General features: G+C 37.8%; 1 protein-coding gene across 4 annotated transcripts in view; it reads left to right on the top strand.

The window, feature by feature from the left end:
• The window catches only part of ca10a (carbonic anhydrase Xa), a 261,443-nt gene that overhangs the window by 232,663 nt on the left and 12,378 nt on the right, over positions 1–16,402 (top strand). For all 4 annotated transcript variants that reach the window (XM_067489008.1, XM_067489007.1, XM_067489006.1 and 1 more), the window contains one exon: positions 6,998–7,093. In XM_067489008.1, coding sequence (XP_067345109.1) covers positions 6,998–7,093 — 96 coding nt within the window. The remainder of the gene's footprint in view (positions 1–6,997; positions 7,094–16,402) is intronic.

The following is a 16,402-nucleotide window of genomic DNA, read 5'->3' as shown; positions in this document are numbered from 1 at the left end:
TCTTTAATTTATGTATGTTTGAAGAACTAAAACTGTTTAGTATAAGATACACACTAAAACAGGAGGATTTACCAGGCAGCACAGAGGTGGAATGGTTAGTCCTGCCTATTCACAACTAGAAGGTCCCGTATTCGAATCCTTCTGCCAGCTGTGGCCACCATATATGGAGTTTGCATGTTCTTCCTGTGCTTGTGTGTTTCCTCCAGTTTCCCTCCCACAGTCCAAAGACATGCTTGTTAGGTTAATTGGTGACTCTAAATTGCCTGTAAGTGTGAATGTGAGTGTGAAAGGTTGCTGTGTAGTTCTCTCTGTGTTGGACCTGTCATAGACTGGAGACCTGTAAAGAGTGGACCCCGCCTCTCACCCAGTGACAGCTGGAATGGACTCCAGCCCCCTGTAACTCCGGACAAGATAAGTGCTAAAGATGGATGAATGGATGGATTGAAATCAGTAGGGGGTTAAATATTTTTTCCGCAGCACTGTGCATAATAAGATTGTGATTGGTGTGTGTAGCAGCAGGCCTTGTCCATTTGTTAGTTTTATGGATCTATGCCCCAGTTAATTTTAAGAAGGGAGGACAGATGGATGGAAGCTGAGATGGAGAGAGTCATTTTCAACCCAGTGCTTTTAAACCCCCCCTCACCAGTAGCACTGAACACCTCTCTTCCACTATCGACTTACTGTCTTCATATTTCCCTACCCCTGGGGCCAGGCCAGCCCTTTTTTGTCTAAAGAGACTGTCACGACCCTCTAACACAAATACAATCACACACACATGCACACACGGGCAAACAAATGCACTCGTGGACACATGCTTGTGAGGGCATTCTGTAGTGAACCTTTACAACCAGGTCAGTGTTGTCTCAAAGGCCGTCCACTTAGAGGTGCTTCCCATCCAGGTTCAGATAACTGAAGCTTAAAAAGTTAGACAGTGGCTGCTACCACACTGAAGAAGAATTAACCTGCCTTTCAGTGCAGTATATTGTTGGTCTAGCTGACTTATAGGCTTTTCTACCCAATGATCATTAAAACATTTTCAGAGCTTTAAAACTAAATCTTCCTAAGCTACTGAAACTGGCTCCGGTATCACAGGTTTGGAAATAAGTGGTTTATTTTGGTATTCTTCAGAGACCCAAACTAGCCACAGCCTTATTTGTTGAGTGCTGTGACGCACTAAGCTGACAGTTGACTGTCAGCCAACGTTGAACTGCCAGCAAGTATCTGTTTGTCTAGTTTTGCTCTTTTCTCCACATCACGGGTGGCTTTTTAGTTGACTCAGCATGTTGAATTGGCATGGATCCCATCAGTGAGAGAGACCCCTCAGATTTTCTGTTCATCTTTAGGAATCGGTCCACAAGAAAAGAAGACCAGTGCAATTGGCAACTGCTATCAGTTAAACTTTGTATATGCGTAGTCCCAGGTCTTCCTCTTTTTCTTCCTCCCACTAGAGCAGAGAACATACATACTGTACATGTTACATACTCTTCCACTCTCATCTTGCAATTTTTTCAAATGCCACTTGTCTGCAAACAGACAAACGTAATGTGATCTGCTTAATTTCTGATCTCTGGTTCTGCATTTTCATCTGAATAAGATTTTGGATTGAGCATTAAATGATAAATGGCCACTTATATAGAGCTTTACAATGTTCACCGATTCACACATTCTCACACACATACACACTCACTCACTCACACACACCGATGGCAGTAACCTGGGGTTCAGCGTCTTGTCCTAGGACACACGTAGAGGAACAGAGGTCCCCAAATACTTCAATTTGCCCTAATTCCACTGGGAGATTTTGTTCATGCAGTGGTTGACTGGCTTACTTTCAGACCACTTTATCAAGTTATGGTGATCTAGATCATTTAAGGCAACTTTTATTAAAATGTTCACCACATGTTTTGAACTAAAGAAAGATGTAATGAGTGGAGCAGTATGTCTGGCCGACAACAATAGAGATCTATGGCATAGACAAATAGGATAATCCAGGTTGCAGACTGACAAACATTACCTGTGATTAGAGACAATTCCTTTAGTGTCTGTATATGGATCACTAGAAATAGTGCTTATTTAAGACAATTACCAACAGTATTCTATATAGCATTTAAGGTTTCCTGTGTTACATGCTGACAATTAAGGTTCCTATTTGTATTAGTGATCACAGAGCTTGAATTGCAATTAAAACCCTGAAACTTCAGTTTCTGATGCTTAAAACAATGACCTACCTTATAAAGTGATTTTTTTTGTTGGATGGGGTTTTGGATAATACAACAACACACAAGACTTTCCCACAGTAGACCAGGTTTCAACTCTAGTGCGAGATGTGTTTTTCCTGTAACTAGCAATCTTACCCTGAAGTTTTTGTGCCTGACCCTATCCCATGCTGTCTCTTAACGTAGAGACATTACCCTGAAACAGTTTTTGCTAAACTTACAGCAGTTTTATTTGTAGGCACAGTAGTTCCTGTGGCAACAAATAATGGCATTCTTGACAAGTTTAATAGTGACTCCAAAAGGTACCTGTTGTACACCAAAAGATTGTAAAAAAAATTGCAATTTGATGCCTTGGGAAGCCTTGTTATCTGACTCTTTGTGATGAGAAGGGCCATAAAAACATACAATATTCATACAATAAAAACATACAGAGGGTTTGGGTTTTGAAGACGTTTTCATATTGCATCTTGAAGTGCTACCGAATTCTAAAAACTGCAAAATCTCTCACACCTTATTATATAATCTGTTAATCTGTTTGTACCTCTGTCACCTGTTCAGTGGCCTCAGACACAGTGTACATCTTGTACTGTACAGTACATGTTAGATGAGTCACTGTATTCAACAGTTAGTGTGTGTGTGGCTGAATAGAGACTTAGCGATAAATGATGTAGAGCTGCAGGCTTACAGGCTTAGTCAAGACACAGTGACTCTCCTCTTTTGATCTTTCTTTAACTGTTTTTTTATTTAATTACGACCCTATTTCCTCACCTTTATTTGGCTTTGAATCTCCTCCTTTTCTCATGTTCATTTGGCAGACGTTCTCACTTTATTATGGTCCACGCTGGCCCTTTATTCCCCACCAGCAGCAAACCTTGTGCAATTTGTCACTGAGGGAGTGTGTGGATGAGTTCTCTTGGCTGCCTTTGCCGTTCTCACCTAAAAATCTAAGGAGATCAACCTAGAGCCCTAATCACTTCCTCTCTCACCTTGATTGCGTTTATAGATGTTTCGTCGCTCTGCGTTGCCCCAGTCGAGCTTTTGATAATTACCCTCTGCTTATATTTGTTTTATATGCTCCGGTACAGTATGTGCCAAACCCTTTGCAAATGAGCAAGGATGAGAAGTTTATTGAGTAATGAAGAGAAAGGCTGAGAGCCTTTGGGAAAGATCTAAAAATCATTACCACAGCTTTGAGCTCAAAATATGTGCTTTTATATTCATAGCTCCTCACTGTGCATGTCACTATTGAAATATAGAAGTAATGCAGCCTAAAGGCGATTTCACAGGCTTTAGGTTATAATAGTATATGCAGTAGCTGTAACTTTTGCTGATATTTGTGAAGCAAAGCGAGGAGTTCTTGGTTTTTAAGGAACTGTTTATAAGTGAGAATACAGCAAACTTCAGTGAGCGCGTATTGAGTTAACAGCAGTAACTGCAGAAGCTTTTTTCTTTTTCATATTTTTTCTGGTGTTTTGTTGTTTCTGTCAGACACTGGACAAGTCTAACTTAAAAACAAACACTAAATATTCATGTGCGCAGGAAGGCCTTGTCCTCACTGTTGAAGTAAATCATTACATTTTTTTGTTGTAAAAAAGTATTTTAACTAAAAATGTTTTAGGATGCAGAGGACAGGGTTAGATGGAGGCAGATGATTCGCTGTGGAGACCCCTGAAAGGGATCAGCCCAAAGGAAAAGAAGAAGATTATAAAGTGTGAGAGATTTTGCAGTTTTTAGAGTTCAGTAGCACTTCAATATGCAAAATGGAAACTTCATCAAAACCAAGACCCTCTGTATGTTTTATTGTATGAATATTGTATGTTTTATGGCCCTTCTCATTGCAAAGCATCAGATTTTGAAATTAGCAATGATTTTTTTAATATTAAAAAATATCATTATAAGTCTAGGTGCCCTCACTCCCTTTGGCAGTTAAATGGGGGTATCGCAGAGGGCACAGGAACAGACGAACATAACTAGATAAACATTTGAGAAAGCCAAATCACTAAGCAGCAACAAGAAATCAATCCAATGAACCAATCAAAGCAAAGAAGACATCACTCACGAGAAAATATGAGAAAATATATTCAGCCAGCACTGACCACTGCGTTTACTGGTTAAATGTCACTGGCAGCAGGTCAGTTTATCTGTCAAGAATGAAAATGGATTCTATCACTAATTTGTTGTGTAAAGTGCTTTCTGGCAGATCCTATGATGTCACCTCAGAAGTCTCATTTTCCCAGATATACAAGCGTGTATATCTTAGAAAATGAGACAGACATCACCAGATAAGCATATCTGGTGATGTCTGTGGGTTCCAGATATCAGGCCTGTAATTATGTAAATAATTTTCAATCTTATTGTTTTAACCAGAGTTGTTATTTTGATGTGTCAGATAAATAAAATTATTAGATAGTCAATCTAAAACCAATCTATGCAGAAACTTTCTGTCATCACTAGCACCAGACCCACAACCTGAAACTCTAATATACATTATCAAATTTGGACATTTATGCCCAGCAACTAAATCTTCAAAAATCCATCAATTGTAACTTTGTTTTTAATTATTATTTGTATGTACTTTCCTCAGTCATTTATATATTTATATATGTAATGTATAGTTTATAAAATGCCTGACACTGAACCATAAGTTCCCATGGCACTGTGGTGAACCTAATCATGACTCACAATGTTCCCAATTCCTGTCCTTTTCCATCTTTGAGTTCTTTTATTTACTGTCCGCCAACCAATATACACCTACAATGCCCTAAAAATATGGTTATGTATACATATTTCACACAGATTCAACTCTACTGACTCTGAACTGTGTTATTTGTCAGAACAGCCTTTCAAAACTCTACTTTTCACTTTCTATGTTTGAAGTCAAACCATACCTCCTGCCCATATCTAACAATGTTTCACAGGCAGGAGGCAGGAGAGCTAAACACCTGGAGTCCTATCTTCACAGGGGAGCTTGGTGGCTTAGTGGTTGAGCATTGGGTTAAGATGCAGAAGGCCAGAGGTTCAAATTCCACCCCACCAGGTGCTCGTCCTGAAACCAGATAATAAAAATAAAATAAAAAATAGGAGGGTTGCAACAGGAAGGGCATCAAGCATCCACATGTTCCAGTGTGGCAACCCAAGCCAAAAGCCATCAATCTACTTTAATTATTTTATCTTTGGATTTTGTAATGCGTTCTTTCTAAACTGTCAGTGTACTCTCAAATTTCCTGTGCTTCACCTCAAACCCTCCTCCGCACTCTCAGGTCCTGCTGTGCATTTGCAAAGACTTCTTTCTAGTTAATACCAGGACTGTGTGTTGGGTTGCTACTGTGTATTTTTAGCTTTAGTCCAAGAACAAGAATGACTGTGAATACCTGTGACATGGATGGAACCTTACCTTATACAAAAAAGTCTACATTGTGTTTTGGTTAGCCATGCTGTGAATGTAAAATAATAAGAAAAAGTACTTGTAGAGGGGCTGCTGCACAGTGATTTATGGTTGTACTCCTTCTTAGCAGATCGTACAACTCTGGGAATGTAAAACAGCAGCCAGAGCTTCTCCTCTGTTTAGTCATTGTAAGAAGATAGCACAGTGCTATATGCTAAACTCAGTATCAGACTCGTCGCCATTCCAACCATCTGTCTGTTACGTTATTATTAGGGTCATTTCAGTTTATTCACCAAAGACTTGAGTGCAATAGCAGAGATCCAAAAGATGTTTTGCAAGCATGCAGCAGCACCTGAGAGCGAAGAGTGGGGTTTGGACAGAAACAGGAATCGTGGGAGCACACATTTATAAGTGTGAGCAGAGTAAATCTGAGCACAAGCAGGCACATTCTGAGATCCGGGGAAGGGTTTTGAGAGAACGCATTACAAATTCTGAGCATAGAATCTTTTAAATATGGTCTGACATTGAAAAAATACTCGTTGATATAAGATAGAAGAATTACTCTTTACGAGAGAGACTGAAGTATGTGTGTCAGTGAAACATTAACCTCACGCTGTGAGATGGTTTAGCTGCTCTCACCTCAGCCTGTGTGAGCTGGCTGGTGTTAGATCAAATGATGGCAGAATCCCAACCTATATTATGTCGCTCTTATTACATCTGTCCACTTATGCAGAGAGCATAAAAATATTCTGAACACCTGCTCTTTCAATTACACTGTCTCTGTAAATGCATGAGTGAGATTTAATCCTATATTGATTTTCACTTTTAAAGTATCATCATCTGACATGATGTAGCAGGTAAGAAGGTTTTACAATAGTTAGGTGCTTCTGACAGAAGGAGCCAAGTAGATTATTTACAAGAGGGTTTAACTCAAAGGTTTTATTATACAGGAATCATATAATATTTTTTTAGTTTTTTAATTTTTTTAAATTAATTAAACTTAAATATGTAGTCTTTACATTTATAACTTATATGATGTTTGTTAAAAATAAAAATCACTTGCTCTGACTTGCTCTATTAACTTAATATGATGAGTGGAATGAATTAACGTATTAGATTTCACTTAACTCAAAAAATGAAAATTTTTAGAGAGACATAACTAGTTTGACAACATTCATTGCTTCACAGTTATAGCTCTCTATGGATTAGAGATAGATATTTTGTATTTTGATGAAAACATACTCCATTAAAAGTTTGTCTTTAAGCCATGTTTTACTGTGCACTTACTATGAAGGTCCACACTGTGTTTTGCTACATGTGTTTAATTAGTCAGCCAAAATATCAGATTGCAATAACTTTTCATCAAACTTTTTGCATGTCTCTCTGTATGTTCCAGGTACAACTGATCCACTACAATCATGAGCTGTACACAAATTATACAGAGGCTGCTAAAAGCCCCAATGGACTGGTCATAGTGTCCATTTTCATGAAGGTAAGTCTCACACTGATTAATACCTGGCTGTCTGTCCATGTGTAGGTTGCATCATGATATTTTTTATGTTTATATACTGGAAATCTGACAGAAGGATATATAATAACTTGACCTGCTTTAATCAATGTGTAGGATTTACATTAGAAATTAGAAATTAGAAATTAGAAAGAAATTAGAAAGACATTAAAAATAGTGCTCAGATGGACGTGTAGGGCAACGTAAAACAGGACTTAACATCATGTTCCATGCAGACATGACTCAATTTCAGGTGGATAGATTTTTTATTCATGTGTACTGTAGCAACACTGGATCACAAACATATAGGAGTGTTTAGCACTTAAACTTTTCAGTCTTTCTCAGGGTGTAAAAACCTCTGAAATGGTGTTTAAATTTAATTATTAACCCTTTAAAATCAATGTATACCACATTTGTCACAAGTGGCTGCTTCATAATTCAGTCAAATGTGAACACACCTGCAGATACTGCCGAAACCAGCAGGACTCAGCACAGTGGCAGCAGTTGCTATAATGCAAGTTGGAGAATTTTAGAATCCCCTTACCCCTCTATAATCATCAATTTTAGACATTTTCCTCAGTAATCTAAGTGGGTGATGTCTGCATCACTTCTGGATCACTTGTAGTGAGAGAAAAACAGGCTCCAGGTGTACCCCATAGCTAGCTCCCTAGTTCCATGGCAACACTACAGTTCAGGTTTGCATGACCCAGTGAATGATAGGAAGCCTAGTGGCAAACAATTCAAATCCCATTCATTCTAAAGCAAGGTAGGAAAAAGAAAAATAATAGGCCTTTTCACAGCAGACATTTTGACTTGTCCTAATAGGAAAAGTATGGGTGTGACAATGGCTCTGTCTCTGCTTTTCCTGTTCTAACATGTCAAAATGTCCACAGTGAAAAAGATCCGCTGAAGTCGTAATCTACACATCATTCATTTTGTTATTCAGCTGGGTTTTTCCTGTAGTGACATGTCAGAATGTCTTCTGTGACAAGCACCATGAAAACGTAAGCTTGTTTTACACACCAGTATATTTATTTAGAGTCAGATCAACATGCCATGAGTTTTCCTTCAACCAATATTTGGCAGCTGGGTTGTTTCAAGCATCCCAAAGAACATGTCTTAGTTCTTCTGTTAATTTAGTTTTTCTCAGTCGTAATGTGATCTCAGACTGACTCCATGATATTAGGATCAGTTGGGGTCATATCATCCAACACAGGATGCCTTGTACTTCTTGTGTCTGAAGATAGTTCTTCATGAATCTGGCTGTATGTCTGGGTTATTCGGCTGCTAAACAATTTATTATGGACTCAGCATGGGACTCATTGCTGGTACTGTAAAATTAATATGATTCCAAAACATCTAAGGGTCCTAAAACATGTGCCTGCCAGTGAAATAAAAAGTCTCTTAATCACAATTAAGATTTGAAGAAAAGGCAACTATTTTCTTTGCTGCAATGACTTTATTAATTAAGTTTAACTTCTAACCTCCACAAAATCATCAGAATCACCAGAAGAAGGTTTTTCTTTCCTGATGATGCTGTCTTTAGTTACTTGGTGTTTAGGGGAATGGTTTGACTTTAAAATGTCAAATACATTCTCAGATGCTTTCAGGTTAGTTCCAGGGGTTTCTGGGCGACTTTTGCAAACAATTTGATACTCTACAATTTTACTACAGAGGAGCAATATTTGATTTATTCATTGAACTGTTTGTTAAAGAAAACACAGTCAGATTAATTACAAAATGCCCAAACTTTTTTACCCATCCAATTAAATAGAAAAACATTTTTCAGCCCAATCTGGCAACCGAGATTTCCAAACATATATTTTTTGTGTTTTGGAATAAGACTAAAGATTTTCTATTAAATGAAAAACACACCATGTATGGTATATAGTAACAATTTGGAAAATAAAAAAGCCTTTTGTACAATATTGCACAAAAATAGTCATTTGCACTGGAACATTTGGAATGAATGGGTGAGAATAAAAGTATTTAATTGTGTAGTACAAAAATTGTGCAAAACATCAATCGAAAATAAGTAATAAAGTAAAAAGAAAGGGCAGTGGCTCAGTTGGTAGAGTGACCGCATACCGATCATAGGCTCAGAGGTTTGTGCCCCGCTCCTCCCAACAACATGTTGAAGGGTCTCTGGGCAAGACACAGAACCCCCAACATCCCCATCCCCAGACATGCAGTGTCGTTCCAAAGCCCAGTAGAAATTGGGGAGGGTTGAAGGCAACCCTGAACTCAAAGGATAAGCCAAAAAAGTTGAAAAAGAAAAAGAATACACAGATAATATATATGTGTAAACTCAGTTAAAAGGCAAATGAGTGTCAGTGAAAAGACATTCCTACATTAGATAAAGGTTTTTAGTTTCAAATTTTAAAAAGTCTTGAAGAAACAGCCTAAATGTTTCTTCAAGACTATCAATAGTTAAAAGCTCTGCAGCCAGTCATTTTTATTTACTCCACAAACAAACAGTAACCCAGCTAGGTAAGAGAAAACTGGGCAAGAAGATCAAGCAAGTAAAATTTAACTTGAATTGAAGTTCATTTCAGATGCTACAGGTCAAGAGAACCTTTAAGTCAGGCCTAACAGGGGCAAAACCAATACTGGGATTATATGATTACATGACCTGATTTAGTCATGAGTGTTTTGAACCATATAAAGGGTTCTTTATATAAAGGGATTCAAAAAGCTAACGAATGAAAAGATCGAGGCTGATGTTAAAGATGATAACTACCGTCTAAGAGTCCTGACGCTGTATTCTTGTGTGTTCTAAACCTGGAAACAAAACAACATAATGATCCAGTTTTACTGTAACAAAGACATGGATCAATGTTTTACTGAAATTATGTAAATGTTTTGATGATGTGGTGATCAAAAGAGGTTCCTGTTCGTAACATTTTGAAACATTTTAGTCATTGAGAGTTACTATAAAATGGTTATGATCTATTATGTCAAAGGACTTACTAAGATTAAGTAGAAGTACGACAGATACATAGACTGGCTGAAAGATTATTAAAGACCTTTTTGAACACGGTTATAATAGAATGTCAGGGTTTAAAAGCCCTTATACATAATTATCTTTGTTCTCATTTAAAAAGTTCCAGTTTATATCCATATCAAACACAAATTAACCATGGTTGAATCATTTTTACCTGTGCGCTGATCTAATGTACAGTCAGGTGCAAAAGTTTGCATCCCCTTATTTTGAAATGGCTAAAAGAGTAAAACAAAGAATTTTGTTTTTTTCACTATAATATTTAATGCACACTAAGTTAGTACAAATGACGGTGAAAATGCATATAAGGTGATGCAAACTTAATCCAAACCTTATTAATATACACTACTACTACAAATAATCTTTTGTCAACAAAAATATAATATTATGATATGATGATATTAACGTGTATTAAATCTATATGTGTTTTAAAAATATATAGTTAATACAATAAAATAATTTATATCTACTGTTAATTTCTGTAAGAACATTCAAACTAGCTCTCTGTGCATCGAATATGTTGATGAAAATATTTCTTTGTTTTACGCTTTATGCCATGTCACAATAAGGGGATGCAAACCTTTGCACCTATTAGTACCTTTAAGCCACGGAATGTTTTTTTGAAAGTTTCTGGTGCCTGTGTTGGTTTTAATAAAACTGTCAGCAGCTACATTATCCATTAACCTGATGGTTGCATGGCTGCCACTCTTCAACTCTCCTGCTTTCTGTCCATGAAATGTTCTAAATGATCATCTTAAGAAATATGTTTCTACAATTAATTAGCAATCTGAATATCCTGAAGAGCCACAAGTTGTACTTCTTGGCTTTGGGTCAAAGCTGAGCAGCAGTGTAGGGGTGTTGGTAGTACTCCTTTACCTCTTTGTTGGGTATGAGAGGTGTTCATCTCAAATGAGAGGCTCAGGGATAAGAGATTCAGACGAGGCCCTCTATACTTTGGCTGAAAAGTTTAACTGCTAACTGCTAATGAGCTCCCCAATGTCAATGGGACCATCAGTTAATCTTGAAGAGACAGAGAAGAAAGTGACCTAGGTCACTCCTCCTCAGCTCCCCCCCTCCAGCCAAGAGAATATGTGAGGAGACATGAGAGAAGAGTCGGGCTATGGAAGTGGAGGCTGCAGGTTTAGTGGGGATATATGATGGCCTCAGGAAACAGCAGTCCGTAGCTCCATCATGATATAAGTTGTAGCTGGCAAAGACAAAATATAATGACACTACTCCCCTAATTTTCCAATGTGTTTGGGGGATCTTTACCGTGCTGTACATAATTTAACAGAACAGATAATATAAAATAATAAAAACGGTCTTTAATAAGAAAAAAGATTTAAAATGAAAAAGGTCTTTAATATAAAAGGTCACAGGAAAAACAAAGAATAAAACAGAGAAGTCAAATACCACCTTCAATAGCTATTTTCTTGTAAGTAACTAATTTGTGATCTTTCTGCTCTTGCATGTGCTGCTAATGCAGGCTACAGTTAAATATCAGCTTCAGTTTACTTACAAATCTGATTTAACTTTCTAATGATAATGTAATAAATTCTGCATATGTCGCACTACTTTCACATTTAAGTCAATATTTGAAGAATTCTGCATCTATGTCTGTATTCAGTCTGACTGTCCTGCTCTAACAAAATTTCCTAGCAGAAAAGTTTAGTTAATATCATAGGACTTAACACTGCACTAACCCAAAGACAAACTATTTGTCAGAAAATTTAAGTTAAAACACGTTAACACGATCACTGCAGAGACCTGTTTCTGTGTTCTGAGATCGACACAATTACAAAGTTTGCTTTTGCAAGACTAGATACAAGGGTCCCCTAGATCATATACTGAATTATTGTTATGGATCTAGTTCTAAACATTAAGATACTCTAAGTGAGTCATAAACTAAGTGAGAGAGTGAGGCAGCAGTGTTCCAAATTCAAAATACTTTGCAGTTAGGTATAAAAACTGCCAAATTTATACCCAGTCTCTGTAGACTGTGTTTCAGTTTTGAAAAATGTGTCATATTTAGCTATCACTACTTATTTAATTTATATACTCCTTACATTTAAAGTGCAGTGGTTAGAGGTTTCTCACTGAAGTGCACCTTTATTTATGTGTTGTGTGTTTTGACAACCGCAAATCAAGCCTGTTGATATTGTATGTATAGAGAAGTACCCTTGTGTTTTCACAGCTTCCCCACAGCAGCTTTATATATGACAAAAGCCAGGCTGCAACAGTTACAGCCTTCTGATGTGTGTTAAATGAGCTTTAACTTTTGTCATATTTAATGCTGAAGTTCAGCAGTAAGGAGGGGAAATCTTTTTCTCTAGCTGTCTACACACAACTAGTTTTCGACCTCAAGTTGTGCTTGTGATCCCAAAACTATTACGTTTTCCAAGGTAGGGTACATACTTGCTTTTACTAATGCATACGCATAATTAACAGCTGCATGATCTGCGTAATTGTTTTCATGCTTCCTTTTGTACTTTCTGCATATGTAGACGATTTCAGCGGTTATCCAACAGGGGGCAGACTTGGGTCTAAATGCTTCTTGCATATGCATAGTGTTAATTTTTGATAAGGGGCAGAACCACTGGATGCAGTATATATGTATATGTTGTGGCAGCAGTGCTTATACTAAAGTAATAAAGACCAGGGATGACAATTTTGTTATTGCTCATATATTAAAAAGTTGGAGTAATATCAATAGTGATGAGCTACAAAGAAATCACCTCAGTTCCGATCCGCTCACACACCCACCCACCTGGGGTTCAACTGACTTTTAGTAATTTCTTTCCAGTACTGCTGTTGTGTGTGTGTTTCACCAGGTCATTGTCTTCAGTTGTACCACAAAGCAGACAAGTGGTATTTAACCATGTCTTTCTCACAACAGAAGCTCATTTTTCTCACTTTTCACTGAGTATTGCTTTTCAAGGCTTTCATCAAATTTCCGATCTCATCAGTGTGAGTCAGAATTCCAGGAAGGACCCTCATTGTAGGTGTGGAGATGTGATGCACCATTAAGGACGACAGTGTGTGACTGCAGTTATGTGGGATCTCTGTGAAAACAACTCACAATGGACAGACAACAAGGCAGTGTTTTGAAATGAATGCAAGGCCTTTTCGCTTACTGATTCACTCAAACTATTTTAGGTTGTGAAACACAAGTAATACAGTATGTAGCTGTTCAACACTTGTCCTGTAGTTATTTTGTGTCTAATCAGCATTCAGCCATATGGTGCTAAGTCTGTACCTCTCTCACACCTAATGTAACAATGTTCTTGGAATAGAATAGACAGACTGAATTCCCTCAGAGGATGAGGAAAAATTATGAAAATGAGAACGACATATAGAAAAGGAAGATTATAGAAGAAGTAGTGAGCGGCAGCAATAGCTGCTAAAGGAAAAACGCCTGCCTAATGAACCTGGGGAACAGGTCACAGAATAAGTAATTTCAGTTGCCGTGATGGAAGGGAGAGGATGAGCACATTTCTTATTAATCAATTCACTCAAAGACATCTCAGCAATTAGAGTTGTGAAGTCCTCTGAGCATGAGTGAGAGATGGAGTGGAGAGTAAGTCAGAGAGAAGTCAAATAGGGCACAGGTGTGGACGGGAAGTGTGAGGGGCTTCAAAGAAGCAAGCAAGTCTCACTGCTTTACACTGAGTCAGTGAAGCAAAGTATGAATAGAGTTACTTTAGACCCGCCAGCCTTCGAGGGCAGTTTGTGTGGTGCAGTTTTAGCTGACTTCCTTACAAGTCTCCATGGTCTTTAACAGAGATTGCAAAATCATCATCCTGGCAGGGCTTGACAGAAATTTTCAGCTGCCCAGTATCCCAGGGATAACCTGTTAAATCCTAATAGGATCATCATCATTTACACTCAGTGCCAAACTTCATTGCTAATGGAGGAAATAAAGGCATTTTTTACGAAGGTAGAAAGTAAGCCTGTAGAGTCCACCTGGGTGGTTGATGCGATTGTAGGTGAAGGACCGAAACTAGTTTGAGAAGTCATGTTTGCATTCATCCCAGATGTTCAAATTATGTTTGCTTGACATCAAACCTCAACCGTGCGTTTTTACCCAGTTGTGTATGCGTCATAATTACAGCTGTACATTTCCTAGTTCCTCTGGCCCAAATGTTAGTGTCCTTGGACACTGAATTAGTAGCTCCTTCAGTGTGGCACATGTCCACAACAATTGCCTTACAAGGATCAGTAACAAATATCGAAATCAAATAAAAATAAATCTAAACTGGAAGTTTCTGCACGTCTCGGTTTACACTTGATGCCAACGTTTAGTTCCAGTGCATGAAGTAGGGTGCTCTTTATGGAGCAAAATGGACAGTAACGGTTTTGAGGTGAGGGGTGTAAATTGGCATGTTATAAAAAATACTGTAAACTCAATTCTGAATTTCATGCTTGAGGCTCAGATATTGTGCGTATCAGACCCCTCATTTGCATTCCCATAAAAACAAGATGTGGATTAGAAAAACAGGTGACATTCTAAAACTCCACAGGAACCATTAAAGTGTAATGCCATGTGTCAACTGGTCATCAAAATCGTAAGAGAATGTTTCATACCTTTGTCCAATATCAAACACGTTTCTGGCAATAGAAATGTTACCAGTTTAATTTCATTATGATAATGAACTAGTGGACTAATTATATCCTTCAAGGTAAAACAAGGTATAGTGTGATTTCCGTCATTAATGACGCTGAATGTTTTTGTTGTTTGTCACGAGCAGCATGTGTTTCCAGGGCAACTAATGGAAAATCAATAAACAGCTCCCAACCAATTACATTCGAGATGAGGCCATATACTTTTGTGCTATTAGGCTTCTTCTGTTGTCACCGTGCCCTTTTTTTTACCCATTAGATGTACATTAGCTGCATGTTCTGTCAGAGCCATATTGCTCTTAAATCTTGCAAAGTTATTCAAAAAACAAAGGTCATCTAAATACAGAAGATTAGGTTCTTGTTAGCATAAACAGCAGCAGAGTTTACTGTGATCAATCAATCAGAATCAAAGAAACAGGAAACAGGAAGAGAAAGGTGTAGCAGGTTTTCACAGCAGGCAGACAGGGTGCACAGCACAGATACAGCTATCTGTAATTTAGGCTAATCAACAAAACAGGGGACAGGTATGTCTCAGTGAGGGAATCGGGACAGGTGTGCAGGTTTAACCAAAAGGCATAAAACTGTGCACATCTGGTGGAGAAATGAGATAAGGGGATTAGGGGAATGAGTGGAAAGAGAAGGAGACCAGTCAGGTGTTTGCATGACATGGAAGATTGTCTTTGAGAGGTTTTCATGGAGAAAGATAATTAGATCTTAATTTGTTAAAAAAATGTTTTAGTTGTATTGGAGGTTTGGAAACTATTAAAAATGCTTCACATATTCATTTAGGCACAATATGTTTTCACTAAAAGCAGATAAATGATATTTAATGAATTATGGCTCAGTCCTACTTAAGCAACTGAGTGTTAACAACTGAAAATTAACACTTCCATCAACAATGAGCTACAGACTTAATTACATCTATAAGAAAATGGCACGGAAACAACTGTACTCTATGTTCATCGTAACATCTGCTGCTCTTCTTGGTTTATTCATTTTTCTTTTCAAGTGTTAAATAAGAGCATTGTTATCAATGTCTTATGATGCTACAGATGAGAAGAAATTAGTTTAGCATAAAGAGTGGAAGCTGGAGAAATTGCTCGACTGGATAGTCCTAATTTATCCTATACCTCTACACCTGTCCACCAACATGAATGTAAAAACAAGCCTTTATTGTTTTAGTGAGAGTTATGTGCTAGTTTACATGTTCTGACTTGAGTTACATACATAACACACCAAGATTAAAGTGATATAAATCTTCTCATCTACCGCTCAAATATTACATTACTATGCAGCTAACTGTTCACTTTTTTATGTTACTGTTACATTCTGACATACTTTTACATCATGTCAGTACAATGGGAAAAATGGGAATAGTTGCAGTAGAAATGGGAGCCTTCCTGCAGAATTCCATGATGGTGGTCGCCCACTACAGTATGTTGCTGTTGTTGCTGCCTCACTTAGCGCACTAACTAGACTACTACTGCACCATCTACATAATTGCATATGTATGCAGACAATTTTTTATATATTTTTTTGTCCTTTTGGCTTATATCGTGAGTTCAGGGTCGCTACAGCGGATCATTGTCCGCATGTTGATTTGGCACAGTTTTTACGCCGGATGCCCTTCCTGACACAACCCTCCTCAATTTTTACTGGGCTTTGATCGGCAC

This window comes from Channa argus, chromosome 20 (genome assembly GCF_033026475.1).
Source record: "Channa argus isolate prfri chromosome 20, Channa argus male v1.0, whole genome shotgun sequence".
In the NCBI taxonomy this organism is placed as follows: Eukaryota; Metazoa; Chordata; class Actinopteri; order Anabantiformes; family Channidae; genus Channa; species Channa argus.
This window is presented reverse-complemented; position numbering and strand designations above follow the sequence as displayed.